The 17,426-nt window shown below is 36.8% G+C and overlaps 1 protein-coding gene across 4 annotated transcripts in view; it reads left to right on the forward strand.

The window, feature by feature from the left end:
- Positions 1-17,426, forward strand: part of Fstl5 (follistatin like 5) — a 692,962-nt gene that overhangs the window by 605,424 nt on the left and 70,112 nt on the right. For all 4 annotated transcript variants that reach the window (XM_060378450.1, XM_060378449.1, XM_060378448.1 and 1 more), the window contains 2 exons: positions 13,325-13,432; positions 15,630-15,754. In XM_060378450.1, the coding sequence (XP_060234433.1) occupies positions 13,325-13,432; positions 15,630-15,754 (233 nt within the window). The remainder of the gene's footprint in view (positions 1-13,324; positions 13,433-15,629; positions 15,755-17,426) is intronic.

A 17,426-nucleotide genomic window follows, 5' to 3' on the forward strand; every position in this document is an offset into this window, starting at 1 on the left:
ATATATATATATATATATATATATATATATATATCAAACATTGCTCTAATTGTTTAAAATAAATGGACAATTAGAGCCCATTCAAATTTAACTAATATGAATAATGTCATTAGTTATATATTTGTATCCTTTATTTTGGTGTTCATGGGTATAATTAATTACATATATATACAATATTATATACATAATCATATATACAAACATCATGTATATAGAAAAGTATATATACCCAGTTAGACATAAAGATGCATGCAATCTATGCGGTGAAATCTGAAAAGCAACATTGTTTTTAAGGTTGTGTTCATATATTTAATTTTAATAGACAAATATTGGAAACATCATAGTGTACAACAATTTCAAAATAGCATTTTTGTATTAGTGTTTTATTTCTATTTAAATATTTTAAAAAATTTAACTAGTACTATTATGAACCTGCTATTAAAATCAGAAAGACATTGATTCTTTCTTATAATACTGTTTTTAAACTGGATATGACTATTTTTGAGTGTCACAACAATCTTTGCATTATAATCAATTTTGAAATTGAAAATGCTAAAGTATAACCTAAAATTTTTAATCAGGTTGAAATAAATGCTAAAGTAATACTAGATAAGTTTAAATAATGACACCAAACTTTTAAGGAAATTTTCCTTAAAAAGCAGTTATAATTTAATAATTGGTCAGGCACAATATTCAACATCAAGACCAGGCAAGCTTGAAGCAGCAGGCAAATCACTGCTGAGAGGAAGTGAAGAGTGATAAGGGCTTCTGCAAAGATACAGGAAACAGGCAAATGATGCCACATTCCTGAAACACTGAGTAGGAGAAAAAAAAATTTCTCAGCAGTATTCAGATCCACTAGAACATTTTTTTTTAATTTTTATTTTTTAATATTAGTCATAGTTTATTAACTTTGTATCCCAGCTGTAGCCTGCTTCCTCATTCCCTCCCAGTCCCATCCTCCCTTCCTCATCTCCTCCCTGTCCCTTTCCAAGTCCACTGATAGGGGAGGTTGTCTTCCCCTTCCATCTGACCCTAGTTTATCAAGTTTCTTCAGAACTGTCTACAGAGTCCTCCTCTGTGGCCTAGCAAGATTGCTCCTCCCTCAGGGTGTGTGTGTGGGGGGGGGGGAGGTCAAAGAGCCTGCCATTGAGTTCATTTCAGAAATAGTCCCTGTTCCCCTTACTAGGATGCTCACTTGGATACTGAGCTACCTCAGGCTACATCTGAGCAGGGGTTCTAGGTTATATCCATACATGGTCCTTGGTTGGAAACAGTCTCATAAAAAGACCCTATGCCCAGATATATTTGGTCCTTGTGGTGTTCCTGTCTTTTCCAGGACATACTAACTCCCCCTTATTTCATATGATTCCCTGCACTCTGCCAAAGATTTGGTTATGAGTCTCAGCATCTGTTTTGATACACTGCTAGGTAGAGTCTTTCAGAGACCCTCTGTGGTAGGCTCCTGTCCTGTTACTTGTTTTCTCCTACTTCCTACTAAAATCTGTACACCTAAAGGAGATAAACAAGAAAGAGGAACCAGGGTAAGATGATCAATCCTCACTTAGAAATACAAATGGGATGGACATTGGGACAAATTTAAAACCACAGCCTAGTTTGCTTTCTTTTTCTGTTTTGCAGTAATATATGTTTTCTACAAAAAGTAGCTCTAATTGAAATTGAAACCGAAAGTGCTTATATTAGGAATGAGAAAAAATTGCTCAACCATCAAATTTCATGTGCTAATGGGCAAAGAAATTGGCATACATATACATTAAAATTTCACTCTCCAAAGGATAGTGTTTCTGTTTGAGGTTAAATTGTAAAAGCGTTTAACAGTGCATGGAAAACCACAACAAATATATTTAAATATTATACAAATGCTGGTGGGATGGGATGCTGGGTTAAGGCCATTATTGACAACCCTGTTTGATTACTAGAACATACATGGTAGGATAGACTGTACTCCACAAATTTGTCCTCTGACATCCACACATGAGACACAACACCCCCCCCCACACACACACACTCATACACACATTAAATAAAAGTTTTTAAATGTCTAAGAGCTATTGTTAAGCATTGAAACGTGTAACACTTTTGGAAATACTGTAACTGAACTTAAGACAATCAAAATAGCTGACTGTGATAAAGAGAAAAAACAGATGAAAGACACATTAATGCAGCCTATGGTGTTCCAGAGAAATCACGATTCTGACAGATATATTGCCTGTAAAATTCTAAAAGAAAGAGAGGTAAAAATGAAATGTTAGGTCTTCTCCATGCATTGTCCTAGGTTGGGGAATCATTCTCTTCAGGGCCCCTAGGGATCAGGTTTAATGGTGCTGTTTGCCTCCTTTTGGAGCTCTTGTCCCCTCAGGGTCTTTCTATCTCTCCATTCTTTCATAGGATTCCCAGAAATCTGCCCAAAGTTTGGCTATGAGTCTCAGCCTCTGCTTTGCTACCTTGATCAGTAGAGTCTTTCAAAGGACCTCTGTGGTAGGCTTCTGTCCTTTTCCCTGTCTTCTGCTTTCAATGTCTATTGTGTTTGTCTTTCTGAATGAGGATTGAGCATCTTCCCTGAGAAGACAAGGGAGGGGGACACAGCCAGGATACAAATTGAATAAATTGTAAGAAATGACAATAATAAAAAATAAAAATAAAAGTAAAATACATATTATGAACACACAAAAAATGAAATGTTAGAACATTTATAGCAATAATCGGTCAACATTGTTAGAGTCAAGGGCGACTTTCAATACAAACACCAGGAGTTCATTAATCTCCAGTGAAAAGTTCCAGTGGCGAACACCATGATGTCTTATGCAATTCTTAGTGACTCTTAGAAGCAGTAAGAGAAATAACAAGCAAGGGTTCCCTAATGAGTCAGTTAACAAGTATCTCATCAGAATGTATCTAAGTAAGATGGAAGTATGAAAACTATTAGTGGGAAGGCCAGGGGAGAAAGAACACTTGCTGTGTAAGCATGACTACCTGAATTTGAATATCCAGCATCCACAAAAAAAAAAAAAAAATTAAAAAGATGAACTTGGCCAGTGTTGGGGGAATGAGGTGTGGAGAAAGAGATGTTCCACAAGCTCCCTAGCCAGGCAGCCTGGCTAAAAGACAATCTTCAAGTTTAGTGACAAAACCTATATGAAGAGAATAAGAATGGGGAGGTTGAGAAAGGCTCCCAATGTTATCCTGTTGCCTTTACATGCATGCACAGAGGTGTCACCACACACGTGTGTGCTCTCACAAACATATATGAACACACATATAAACACTAAACACTTAAATCATAAATCTTTAAGGAACAAAACAGTAATAAACAAAATAGTGAATAACAAGAGAAGTCAAATATTGAAAGTAAATATTAAAACTGAAATTTAGTATCCTAGAAGACAAGCAACATTCAAACAACCTTACTCTGATAGAGAAAGAAAAAGAGAAAGATTTTAAATTACTGAAATTGTCCAGGAGTGAATAAACCAAAAATTTAACACAATTTGATTGTCATAGAACTAATTGACTTACTTAGAGAGTGAAAAAAGATCTATATAAACAAAGTGAGAGCAAATCGCTAAAAGCAATTAAAAGAAAAAAGCAAACAAAACCATATATAATGCCCATACTTTGGAATACTTTATTGTTCTGATGTCAGTCACAAACAGAGTGGTCAATGGATGCAAGCAAAATCTGAACAGAAGAGTTAAGAAAAGTGGAAAACACCATCCTAAAAGTTTATGGCACCCCAAAGAGCCAAATCAATGTTGATAAAGATGAATAAAACTGAAGGACTTTATTTTCCTATTTATAAACTTTATGCAAAGCAAAATAAACCAGAATAACACTCACAAGGTACCATATAGATTAATGAAATAGAATTCAAGTTCAAATATCCTTATATATCTGCTCAAATTATTTTTAAAATTTTGCATCATCAATTTTCAATGAAGATATTTTAAGCTTTTACTAAATTGGATATGTATACAAGAAAGAATGAAGTTGTACCTTTACCCAACACCACAAACAATACACATCTAAAAATGGAAGTTAAATAAAAATGTAAATCATAAAGTTCTAGAGGAAACCAAGCATCAAGCTAGATGACTAGATTTGCTGATACCATGTTGGACATGAAATCAAAGCTGTTGGTAATCAAAAAATAGCAGAAAAAATGGACAGAGTCAAGTTATTTAAAGACTTCACAGCAAATGATACAAAGTAAACATAACATTCATATTTCATTTTTTAAATTTAATTATATTTTATTAATTACACTTTATTCACTTTGTATCCCCCCATAAGCTCCTCCCTCCTCCCCTCCCTGTCCCACCCTCCCTTCCCCTTCTTCATGCATGCCCCTCCCCAAGTCTACTGATAGGGGAGGTCCTCTCCTTCTTTCTGATCTTAGTCTGTCAGATCATATCAGGAGTGGCTGCATTGTCATCTTCTGTGGCCTGGTAAGGATGCCCCACCCCCAGGGGAGGTGATCAAAGAGCAGGCCAATCAGATTATGTCAGAGGGATTGATTTCTAAAACATACAGAAAATTTCTAAACGGAAAAATAGACAACTAGACCTGAACAAGTCCAAGGACTTGAGTATACATTTCCTTATAGAATATATGGCCGAGAAAGAAATTAGGGAAACAACACCCTTCACAATAGCCACTAATAACATGAAGTACCTTGGGGTGACACTAACCAAGCAAGTGAAAGACCTGTTTGAGAAAAACTTCAAGTCTCTGAAGAAAGAAATTGAAGAAGATCTCAGAAGATGGAAAGATCTCCCGTGCTCGTTGATTGGTAGGATTAACATTGTGAAAATGGCCATCCTGCCAAAAGCAATCTACAGATTCAATGCAATTCCCATCAAAATACCAACTCAATTCTTTTCAGACCTTGAAAAAAAGATTCTCACCTTCATATGGAGAAACAAAAAACCTAGAATCTCTAAAACAACCCTGTACAACAACAGATCATCTGGAGGTATCTCCATTCCCGATCTCAAGCTGTACTACAGAGCAATAGTAATAAAAACTGCATGGTATTGGCATAGAAACAGAAAGGAGGATCAATGGAACCGAATAGAAGACCCAGAAATAAACCCACGTACCTATGAATACTCAATTTTTGACAAAGCAGCCAAAACCATTCAATGGAAAAAAAGATAACATCTTCAACAGATGGTGCTGGTCTAATTGGATGTCTACATGCAGAAAAATGAAAATGGATCCACATTTATCACCCTGCACAAAACTAAAGTCCAAGTGGATCAAAGACCTCAACATAAAACCAGATACGTTAAATCTGTTAGACGAAAAAGTGGGGAACAGCCTAGAACTCATTGGCACAGGAGACAACTTCCTGAACAGAACACCAACAGCACAGGCTTTAAGAGCAACAATCAATAAATGGGACCTCATGAAACTGAAAAGCTTCTGTAAAGCAAAGGACACCGTCATCAAAACAAAATGACTGCCTACAGATTGGGAAAGAATCTTTACCAACCCTTTATCTGACAGAGGGCTAATATCCAGTATATATAAAGAACTAAAGAAGCTGAAAAGCAGCAAACCAAGTAATCCAATTAAAAAAATGGGGAACAGAGCTAAACAGAGGATTCTCTGTAGAGGAATATAGAATGGCAGAGAAACACTTAAAGAAATGCTCATCCTCATTAGCCATTAGGGAAATGCAAATCAAAACGACCCTAAGATTTCACCTTACACCCGTCAGAATGGCCAAGATGAAAAACACAAATGACAACACATGTTGGAGAGGTTGTTGAGAAAGGGGAACCCTCCTCCATTGCTGGTGGGAATGTAAACTGGTACAACCACTTTGGAATAGCGCTTCCTCAAGACCCAGCTATACCACTGCTAGGCATATACCCAAAATTTGCTCAAGTACACAATAAGGACATTTGCTCAACCATGTTTGTAGCAGCTTTATTTGTAATAGCCAGAACCTGGAAACAACCCAGATGTCCATCAACGGAGGAATGGATACAGAAATTGTGGTATTTTTACACAATGGAATACTACTCAGCAATCAAAAAGGAGGAAATCATGAAATTTGCAGGCAAATGGTGGGATCTAGAAAAGATCATTCTGAGTGAAATATCCCAGAAGGAGAAAGACAAACATGGAATATACTCGCTTATATGAACCTAGAAGATAGGATAAATATAATGAAATCTATACACCTAAAGAAGATAATCAAGAAAGCAGACATGGGGTATGATGATCTATCCTCATTTAGAAAGACAAATGGGATATGCATTGAACGTATGACAGGAGTCTACCGCAGAAAGCATCTGAAAGACTCTACCTAGCAGTCTACCAAAGTAGATACTAAGACTCATAACCAAACCTTAGGCAGAGTGCAGGGAATCATATGAAAGAAGGGGAGTTTGATGTGGAAAGGATAGGAGCTCCACAAGGACCAAACGTATCTGGACACAGGGCCTTTTTCTGAGATGGACACTCAACCAAAGTCCATGAGAGGATAAAACCTAGAACCTCTGCTCGGATGTGACCCGTGATAGCTCAGTAATCAATTGGTTTCCCATAGTAAGGGGAACAGGACTATTTCTAACAGGAACTCAATGACTGGCTGGCTCTTTGACCTCCCCACCCCCCAGGGGAGGAGCAGTACTGTTAGGCCACAGAGGAGGACTTTGCAGCCAATCCTGAAAATACCTGACAAAAGGGAGTCATATGAAAGGGGAGGAGGTCCTCCCCTATCAGTGGACTTGGAAAGGGGCAGGAAGGAGATGAGGGAGGGAGGGTGGGATTGGGGAGGGAATTAGGGAGACAGCTGGGATACAGAATTAATAAAATGTAACTAATGAGAAAAATAAAATTATAGAAAAATAGAAAAATAAGAAATAAAAAAAGAATATATGTAAGCAGCCAGTAAGCACAGAAAAGGATGTTCTTTATTATGAGGTATTTAGAAAACAAAAATGAAATCTAGAGTGAGCTTCAATTCACACTTATCACCAAATCAAACAGAACCTATTGACAAGAATGTATTAAAACTTGTACCTTTGCACAATGTAAGTATGGAGGAACACAGCAGAGCTACCTGGGAATGAAGTACCACCGTTTGTCACAATTTAAATGGCAACACTTTGTGACACAGCAGTGCCATCGCTGTTGACTCAATATATAAACACAGCACTGAAAGTGAGAAAGGCCCCAACACCGATGCCCTGCAGTGGATAGATGTGGGATACGATATAATGGAGTTTTTCTTCACTCATTAAAAAAGTGATCCTTTTCTTAACCTTGAAAGACTGGAAGTATAAGCATCCGACATCTTTACAAGTTTATGAAATCCAGACTTCAATCTCCTTGTTTGTGTAACAGATTTAAATATTTTTTTTTTTTTACCATTTTTTTTTCATTTAAAAAGTTTTACCTATAAAACAAGGCAACATTTATTCCTTCTTCTGGCATGGGCTGTGGGTGGCTCTTCCACTGTTGCACTGTTACTCTCTGAGTCAGTATTACTATCACTCATTCCTTCTACCGCCAAGCTGTCAACCACCTCGTCAGTGAGATCCTCAGCTCGAGTGTGGTGCCTGGTGTGCGATTGGTCTACACAGCAGCTAGAAGGCAGGTCCTCAAGCCATAGGTTCATCAGTGGAAGCTGAAAGCGGAGCTTCTTCAGGTAGAGGAGTGACACTAGGAAAAGAGGAGGAAATTCCTGGAAAGCACAGACTCCTTTAACAATGAACTTAAAAAGTTGTGCAGTCTAAAGGTAGAAGTAGACATGGAGAAAACTGCAGCTGAAGTTGCATAGGTGGAGAAACAGGCCAACAAAAGGCAGGAGGATAGGGAAAAGGAGGCAGCAGGGCAAACTGAGCACATTCAGAGAGACACTGCTCCTGAGGGGAGGCAGTGGCCAGCAAAGCTGAGGGAAGAATGAGAACAGCCTCTTCCAGATGGAGGCAGATGAGACACACCTTGAAGAAACAATAGATGTATATGCTTAACCACTGAGCAACTTCCCTGCCCCCACCCTTTTCAGTATGTATATTTTACTCTTTCTGATATATACTAAGACCCATTATTTCTAAATAACCCAAATTTACCCCCCACCCCATTTTTTCTTTGGTAGTAGAGATGGAACTCTGGGCCTTGAGTTTGCTAGGCAACCCTCCTGCAACTAAGCTAGAATGTCACCCTCTCATTTTACAGATGCTACTAGAATGCATGAATCTCTTTATTAAAAAATAAATAAAGTTAGGTAATTTTGAATCTATTTAAGATCTGTGTTTGCACACCACATACAATTTTAGCACATTCATATCTTCAGATAACGAGTTTCCTAACTCTTATCTGCTTAGTGAAATAACGTATCTTTATACTTAAAATTATCTTAGCAGTGTATGGATTTCAGGGGTGGAATGTGAACACTTAAAAGCAAACTGTGCATATCCTGCTGACTTTATTCCTGCCCTCTGTAGCTTTGAAGGTCTTAAATCCTGTCATATTTTTTTCTAATTAAAAAAATAACAAAATGTTTGATTTCATAGATATAAGTAAAGTAATCTGGCTGATGAAGTGAAATACTTGTAACTCAAATTTAAAGACAATATTATTACCCATTAAAATCTAAATAAAATACATTGTTTCCATTTAAAACATCATCCAAAGACAGATCACACAAAACTTATTGTGAATTTTAAAGTGTAAAGAAAATATTATGAAATATCCTTTCTGGGTTTGACTACTTATGAGCTCTAAACCAACACTAGCCTTTTCCCGTATTCAAATGCCTGTATTTAATTCAAATCCTTCCTGCCTGTAGCCCCATCTTTTTCTGCCCCTTGTGTAGAATACTGCTTCAAAATAGTAGTTGTAATAAAAACTAGTTGTCTCCTAAGCACTACAAAAGTTGCTATAGAATTCATTGTGCTGTTTGTCGATGGAACTGTGAAGTCAGAAGCAGATGCATGGTTCCTGCAATTAGCAGTAGTAAAGCCAGTACTCTCAATTAAACGCGCCTTTAAAGATTTTTTCTTTGATTTGAGTGTGTCCTCACTGACTTTTATGGGGCTGTACTTGACACAAAGGACGTGGCTATCCTAAGTGTCTCTGGTTCAGACGTATATTTCTAGGCCTTGCTTTTCTTGAGACAAGATCTAGACACGTGGCTCAAGCTAGGAAGAAGCTTGTGATTCTCTGGTGACATCTCTAGGTGTGCTGACACTGTAGGTGTTCGTGAGCATGTCCCTCCTGTGGGCTCCCCAGGAGTGCTGGGACTATAGGTGTACACACTATGACCAGCCTCCCCAGAATGAGACACTAACCTATGACAGCACATTTGTGTCTTTTTTCTTTGCATTATTTCACTTTGTGGTCCCACGGTCTATGCATATTTGAGGACTACAGATTTTTCAACTTTAAGCTGCATTTTGACATATTAGTTTCAGAAAGGTGACTAATTTATTGTAATATAAAAATGTCCAGCTTTGTCCAACAAAGAAAAAAAAAAGTTGGGCCCAGAGATCTGCAAGAATGATGCACCAACCAAAGACTATACATAGAGAGGACCTAGACCCCCTCCTGATGAGATGTAACCCTTAGACAGCTCAGCCTTCATGTGGGTTCCCTAGTAATGGGAGAAAAGACAGTATCTGACATGAATTTGGTTTCCTGCTCCTTGATGACTTCTCTCTGTTGAGGTGACCAAGCCAGACACCAGAGGAAGAGGATCCAGTGAGTCCTGATGGGACCTGTTAGGCTAGGGTAAGACAGGGGACAAGGACTTCCCCTATCAGTGGACTAGGAGAGAAAGATAGGGAAGGAAGAGGGAGGGAGGGTGGGAGATGAGGGATGGAGCTACAATTGGAATAGAAAGCAAATAAATTGTAAATAATAATGATAATAAAAACAATAATAATAATACAGAAAAATGTTTAGCTTTGGTCTAAAATTGTCAGTGATCAGAAAACATTTGTACATTTTTTCAGTAAATCCAACAGCATCATTTTTTTTATCTCAAGCTAAAAGTGGAGAGTCACAATAATTTAAAAGTATCTCTAAACTTGTTATTGTTTTAAACGTCAAATAGTTTCAATTATTTTCTTGAGCTACATACAGAAGAGGGTTGGCTGTATAGATACATAACTAGCAAACAACTGAACCGTTTTCTTTCGGATGGAAGAAGAATCTGTTCTGCCTGAGTGCACAAGTGGCTTAGTGTGATGCCCCAGGAGTATTGGGGCCGTCAGCAGTCTCCTCCAGCCATTAGCACACTCTCTTGAGAATCTACATCATTAGTTTAGATTAGGTTCACTTAATTAGCCAGCTGGTACTCTCCTTGTCAGACTGGTAAACAAGCTGTGCTTCACTGTTCCCTCATGCCGGGTCTCAGCCTTTCTTTCATACTCACTGCCGTTGTCAGTGCTTCTCCATGGCAAAGTGAAACATCTTCACGGAATCTGTGCCCCTTGCCCGTTAGCCGTGCGCTGTGCATTTAGGTTTGTGTATTTGTTGCACTGGCTCAAGAAAGACTAATGACTCATTACGTCACTTACCTGTGTGAACGTTATTGTCTATAGGTCAACAAAGATATTAACAGATATGAAAACGTAAATCAAACCTGAACCTTGTCTGAAATTTGGCTTTCTTCAACATTTTTTTTTTTTAATTTTAAAATAATGTTAGAGGAGGAATGCTTTGGTCAATGCCTTTATAAGTGCATGAAACAAAATCTTTATTTTACCATGTTCAGTTTATTTTCAGAAATGTTTCGAGACAAATTAGAGATGAGTTTAGGTCACCGATAAATGTAGCACTGAACACAGTACTGCACTTGCATGGCAAGTCTTTCCAGAACCTGCAACGGTCAGGCGTTGACATGCTACTTGAGGGTATTTCAGAAAATGGACTCCTTTTTTGACCCTAAGTAGTCATTTACAAACCTTCATCTTCTGTTCTACTGTATTCTTTTTTCCATTTATGCCCAAATTTAATAATAATAATAATTTACAATTTATTTGCTTTGTATCCCAGTTGTAGCCCCCTCCCTCATCCCCTCCAGGTCCCATTCTCCCTCTTCCTCCCCTATCCCTCTTCCCTAGTCCACTGGTAGGGGAGGTCCTCCTTCCCTACTGTCTGACTCTAGCCTATCAGGTCCCATCAGGACTGTATTCTTAAAAACTAAATATCACAAAGATTTTCCTGGTTGTTACTGTTGCTTACAGTGAACTGTTTCTTTAACAGTGTGATGGACCTGATGATTATTTTGTTTTAGACTGCATGCAAACAGAGTTGTTATAACCATAGACAGATGAAATTTAAAATACAAAAAGCCAAAGGAATCTTCCTGCTTTGTCACTACCTCACTGATAGGAGGCAGATTTTTACTTCACGTGAATAGAAGTTTTTAATTAGTGCATGAAGTAATTCAGATGCAACATCTGGCATTAATGCAAATAAAGTGATGTAAATACAGTTGTAGTCTTTCCATGAGTAATAAAACTTCTCAATTACTCTAATAATGGCAAGCCGACTAGTTCCTACAGGTTTGTGCAGAAACTGAAGTTCATTAATGAAAATCAAGTTTTTTTTCTTTCTGCTACCTCCTCAAATGGTTGCCTTTTCCTACTTGAACGTAGTGTTTCATCAACTCATAATTGCCTTGGGAACCTGGAGTAACATTCTCTCAAGACAGCCTTCAAAACACGAGGGCTCTGAAGCATGGGGGAAGGAGGACATCCCATTGCAGTCTTAGTTTATGAAGTATGTCATTCTCCAAAATCATGGACCAACTTGGTGCTTACAATCCTGGGAGGCTAGGAAGCTTAGTATCTGTCAAAGGGCAGGGGTATTTCTCAAGGTTTTAGAGGAATGATACCCATACCAAAAAATTTCTGCTGAGCTGGCCCACAGTATAATATATCTATATATAGGTATAATATAACTGCAATATCCAGGAAAGGATAACAATATCAATACAGAAATATTTATACTGTGGTTATATATATATATATATATATATATATATATATATATATATATAATTTTAAAAGAACTAGATCTGTAAACCTAAATTTTTAATACAAATTGAAATATCAACTTCCATATGCCCAGTCACAAATATAATTTAGCTCTGACCAACCCACAAGAACTGCATATTACTGTAAGTTACATCTTAGGGAATTTTGATAATATTCAACAGCTTTGGGACGAAACTGTCATTACTGAATAAAGTTAGACCGAATATAATTTACTTCCTTTTATAAATTTAGAAAGCACATATTACTAACAAGTACAGTAAATTACCTTACAGCTGTTAGTTTTATAATATTGATAGTCAGAAACATAATAATAAAATAGGGAGAACAAAATAACTTTCTAACAACAATTTGTTTTCTCATAATAATATTTAGTAGAGGCTTAGTATTATAAATATTGTTAGATATAGTACATTGACTATACCAAGAATGTTACAAATGGCTTAAAAATATCACTCATATTTTGTTTGGTAACACATTGTCCCTCTCATTAAAGAACTTAGTTATGTAATGAGGTAGTAGATTTAAACCCAGTGGTCAAACTGTTGCCATTTTGAAATCATGAATGATCATGTCGTGTAACATAGTCCTTGGATCAAAAGAAATAAGAATTGTTTACTCTAAGCCAAACAAGAAGACTCAGCCTAGGAACATGGAATCATATTGTCCTGAATAAGAGGTACTAAAGTGAAAAATGGTTGTATGAATGGTTATGGTCAGAAAGCATGGTTTTATATGATGGTTGCAAGGCTGTAGTTCAGACACAGGTAACCCATGAATGGTGTTAATGTTGCTAAGATGAGCCAGGCCACTTCAGCTTTGTAGCTGCAGCACTGCAATCATGGACTTCTTGTCTCTTCTTGGGCCTCATAAGACCTTTCCTGCAGACGTTGCTTTTGTTTCCTGCTCACCATTTCAGTTAGGTCCTTAATGGAAGTGGTGAAAATTGAAAATATTAACACAGCCAAACTGTTTCATCACTGCCATGAGTATACAGACTATGTTTTATAAGCCTTTATTTTTCAAAACAGCTCTCCTTGACTCAAAATTCACAGTCAGACAGTTGAGCACAATAATATTATTTAAACTTGTGCAAATATTGAAGTAAAATGAGGTTGATTATGCTATTTTCAGGTTAATCTAAGAGGTCTTAGAAAATCAGGTGTCTGTCCAAATACTATTTAATCTCATTCCTGAGTTTCTGGATTTTTCTTTCATTTCTAGTCCAGTTTTCCAATAATTCAAAAGGTTTAAAACTTTTTTTTTCAATTTTTTTATTGCAGGCAGTGAGCACAGATCCTGTACCAGTTAAATTACACTATGACAAGTCACATGACCAGGTCTGGGTTCTGAGCTGGGGCAGCATGGAGAAGACATCACCAACTCTACAGGTAGAAGATGTCAGGGCATCTGAGAAAGCAATATATTTTTTTAATCATTTAGGTGTCTCAAATATGTATAAGAGCATTTAACTATGACAGCCTTCCTGATGGGAACTGTGGTCTCAGCATTATCTATGCATTGAAAAGGGAAAAATGTGTCAAATTCAAGTAGTTATTTCAGACTAGGATCATCACAGATAATATTTATTAAAGGTTCCATCTATATGGCAAAATAACAAGTGATAGTAAACAGTTAAATGTCATTAGAAAAGAAATTACAGATTACTTAACTTTGTGTGCTGTGGCTATAACAGAATTCCTGACACTGGGTGATTTATAGAGCATAAAGGATTATTTTGATTCACAGTTGTTGAGCATATGAACTGTCAGAAAATACTGGCAGCTTCTGTCATGAGCAGCACATGCTGCAGCAGAGCACGTGTGCCAGAGAAGGTTTAGTGATATAACTCTGCCACAATCTCAGTAGCTCCCATCCATTAATAGACAGGTAAGGACACATATGAACAGTGTGCTTTCCTCTGAACTCAGGGACACACCAATTTATGGAACTGACCACTTATGAAGGCTGGTTTATAGTCTTCTAGCACCTAGAGTTTGGTTATAAGAGCACAGACTGACTCACCTTATTCAGGGAATATACAGTGCTATCCTTGGGACAGTTGCATCCATTTGAGGTTATTAACATAATGACTTTACAGAAACAGAGACAGGAAATAGCCATTTTGCCTGTGACCCTGTGTCCTATCTTCAGCAACAAGATTAAGAGTGAGAGGAAGGGGAACTGAAGAATCATTATGAACTGCTTCCTCACACTGCCTGTGACACAGTATTACCTGAAATGTGCCCTGATGCAGAGCTGGAGTCATCAAACTTTTTACATATTTTAATAAAGTAACTTTGATGCAAATATTTTGAGTCCCAATTCGTTGTCATTAACAATGTTTTTATTGTTTCTGAGGGTTTCCCTGTATTGTAGCATTTTACTCAAGTGCTAGAGGATTTTCATCTTATATTTTTAAGCTAGATTTTAAGCTATACAGTTTTGACACATTTTCTGAAAAACTATTAATTTTCTGTAATTTTTACCATTAAGAAAGCCTCTGAGCTGTCATACTAATTAGTGATTCTCTACAGGTTCAGTTGAATTATACGTTTAAAGTGACATTGACGCCTTATAAAATGTAGAAATTGCTTTTCTAAAAGTCATGATGAGCGTGTATGCTACAGCTTCACACAGATAAAGAATCGGCTTTCCCATGTGTCACAGGTCATCAGGCCTGGCAGCAAACCCCTTTGCTTGCTCACTCACCTGCCCAGCCCCTTGCATGCTTGTTTTTTTTTTTTTTTTTTTTTTTTTTTTTTTTTTTAAATAAACAAAGGTATAAGCAAATACCTTGACACCTTGGTACTTAAGGTACAGGAAATATAAAGAGGACTTTCAGAACTTGATATGCAGTATAATATGAGAAATAACAGATTTTAAATATGATAATGTTTTGTGTAGAACCAGCTCTTAGACGTTGTCCTCTGATTTCCATATTTGTGGCATTGCTCACACACATGAATATGAAAACACTCACCTAAACACTCAGAAAAAGAGTAAGCTTTAAATATGAATAAAAGTTTTAAAAAATATGCTTTAAGTCCAAGAGTTTCAAAAGTTAACACGAATATGAACAAACACATAAGAGTAAATGAACTTTAAAAAAGAACAAAATGTTTTGAAATATGTTTTTATTTATTCCAAGAGTTTCAAAAGTTATCATGCTGCAAAATGTTTTCTTTTCATTTTCATGGCCATATTGCTACCTTTGCTGTATAGAAGAAATTGTACCCTAGTATTTGTTTTATATTGTCCCATGTTTGTTTGTTTGTTTGTTTTACTACTTTACTGGCCTCTCCAATGCCCAAGCTGCAGGTGTGTTTTTACAGTTAGATGTGTTCTGGGAAGGTTAAGTTCTAAGGCATTGTTGACCTTGTGCAAAAGTTATATACTACAAGATTTCCTTGTAGAAGCAAGTTTTCCAGTGGGAAATTAGCTACGTAGCACACATCACAGTTTGCTACTAAGACACCAGCTTTGAGAAGGAAAATAGAGTCCATGCATGCAAATGTGTTTTGACGTGACCAGTATTAAGCCTCATGCTCTACACTGCTGGGTTCTAAGCATGCTGATTCCGTTTAGGTGATAACCCTGGCCAGTGGGAATGTGCCGCACCACACCATCCACACACAGCCAGTTGGCAGGCAGTTTGACAGAGTGGATGACTTTTTCATTCCCACCACGACGCTTATTATTACCCACATGAGGTAAGTGCTACCGTTTTAAAAGCTTTCTCTCTAATCCTAATAAAAGACACATATGATCAATAAACAGTTTATTTAGAAATCAAATGCAAAGAATAGTCACAAATAATTTTTAGCTTCTCATTTCTACTTGATGTTATTTATCAGTGTTAGTGATGAATTCACCACCATAACCTTTTTTTTCCCACCTATAATGAACAAACTTCTGACACAAGCCAATGAAGTGTGTTCTGTTATTTGTATCAGTTTCACTCTTACACTTTTCCAAATTGCTATTAATGGTTTTCCCCGAGGATCATATAATGTTTGTGTTTTCTGGGGAAAAAAAAGATTCTGATGAATGAATTACTTCTCAGATAGAGAGAATGTGCTCTTCAATGTGCTGTGAGAAATAACCGCAGGTTCGGAGGCCTGCTCAGTCTCGCTCATGTTGAGGCTAATATAAAATTCAACTATGAACTATAACGAGTTCATATGGAATATTTGAAGGCTGAGCTCTATAAGGAGCATTTTCTGTGTCTCTCCAATTATTTGCAAGGTGTGAAGGTGGCGTTAGCTCACCATAGTATCTGTGCAAGGCCCCACAGCAGTGGTTTAAATGCTTGTAGGTGCCAAGAGCTTTCACATCACTGTAATGTACCATTCTGGATTACTACATGTAGTGAATGTATTGTCAGAGAATTGTGCGGCTTTAGGCTTTGAATGATTTCTATACAGATGGTTATTAAAGCTAACAATGATAGGAAAACACTCAAATATCGTCTATAAACAGAGAAAAGATTTTGTTTCATTGATACATACTGTTGAAATAATTTCAAAGTTGTGGTTGATGATTTATTAATTTTTTAACATTTATATTCCTTTAGGGCTGTGTGTTCACATGCAAGGCTATCTAAACTGTGCTCTATAAGTACTTAAATTAACAATTATTAAACATTAAGCACAATAATCCTATCTCCACATAGACCCAATTTTAATGAACAGAAGTGATCATCAAATTTACGACATTACTACAAAAATGATGATCAAGAACAACAAAAATATGGCTTCTGTTTCACAAATTAAATTATTAGTTATGTAATGCTTCTTTAAAACAACAAACATTTACTTTGTGCTTGAAACACCTGGACAATAAGTATGTTTTTTTTTTTTTCTGCTGATTTTGTGGAATAAATTATCAACCAAATTTCACATGTGTGTAACGGTGGTAGGACTGACATTTTGCAAACTGCATGTTTATAATTAGATAGTATTTCTTCTCAGTTTTGTTTCAGAGATATTTACACATTTTCAGGCAGAGGAGAGGGCCTGGCACATAATATGTGTTGGATGAATGTTAGCTTTCTTCTTCTGATCTGGTATTTCATTAATCGGCATTACTCCTGGATTGCATCATTGTCATTTCATACAAATGGTATCTTAATGCCTGAAATACACCTGGGACAGAGTCAGGATTTAATGTTCTTAATTCCTAAAATGATGGATGCTTAATTTATTTTTCTCATGGGGAGAGGAAAGTATCATATTTCCCATGATTTCGCTTAGGAAAAGCTGTCTTTTAAGCATATTGGTTTTATGCATATCTAACACAGGCTGACCACAGACCATCCAGGATTCATGAATGTATGGAAATGGTGAACTATGTCAGACACTCCCAAGATTGTGAAGAGTCCCA

The sequence above is a fragment of the Meriones unguiculatus genome, chromosome 2 (genome assembly GCF_030254825.1).
Source record: "Meriones unguiculatus strain TT.TT164.6M chromosome 2, Bangor_MerUng_6.1, whole genome shotgun sequence".
Classification (NCBI taxonomy): Eukaryota; Metazoa; Chordata; class Mammalia; order Rodentia; family Muridae; genus Meriones; species Meriones unguiculatus.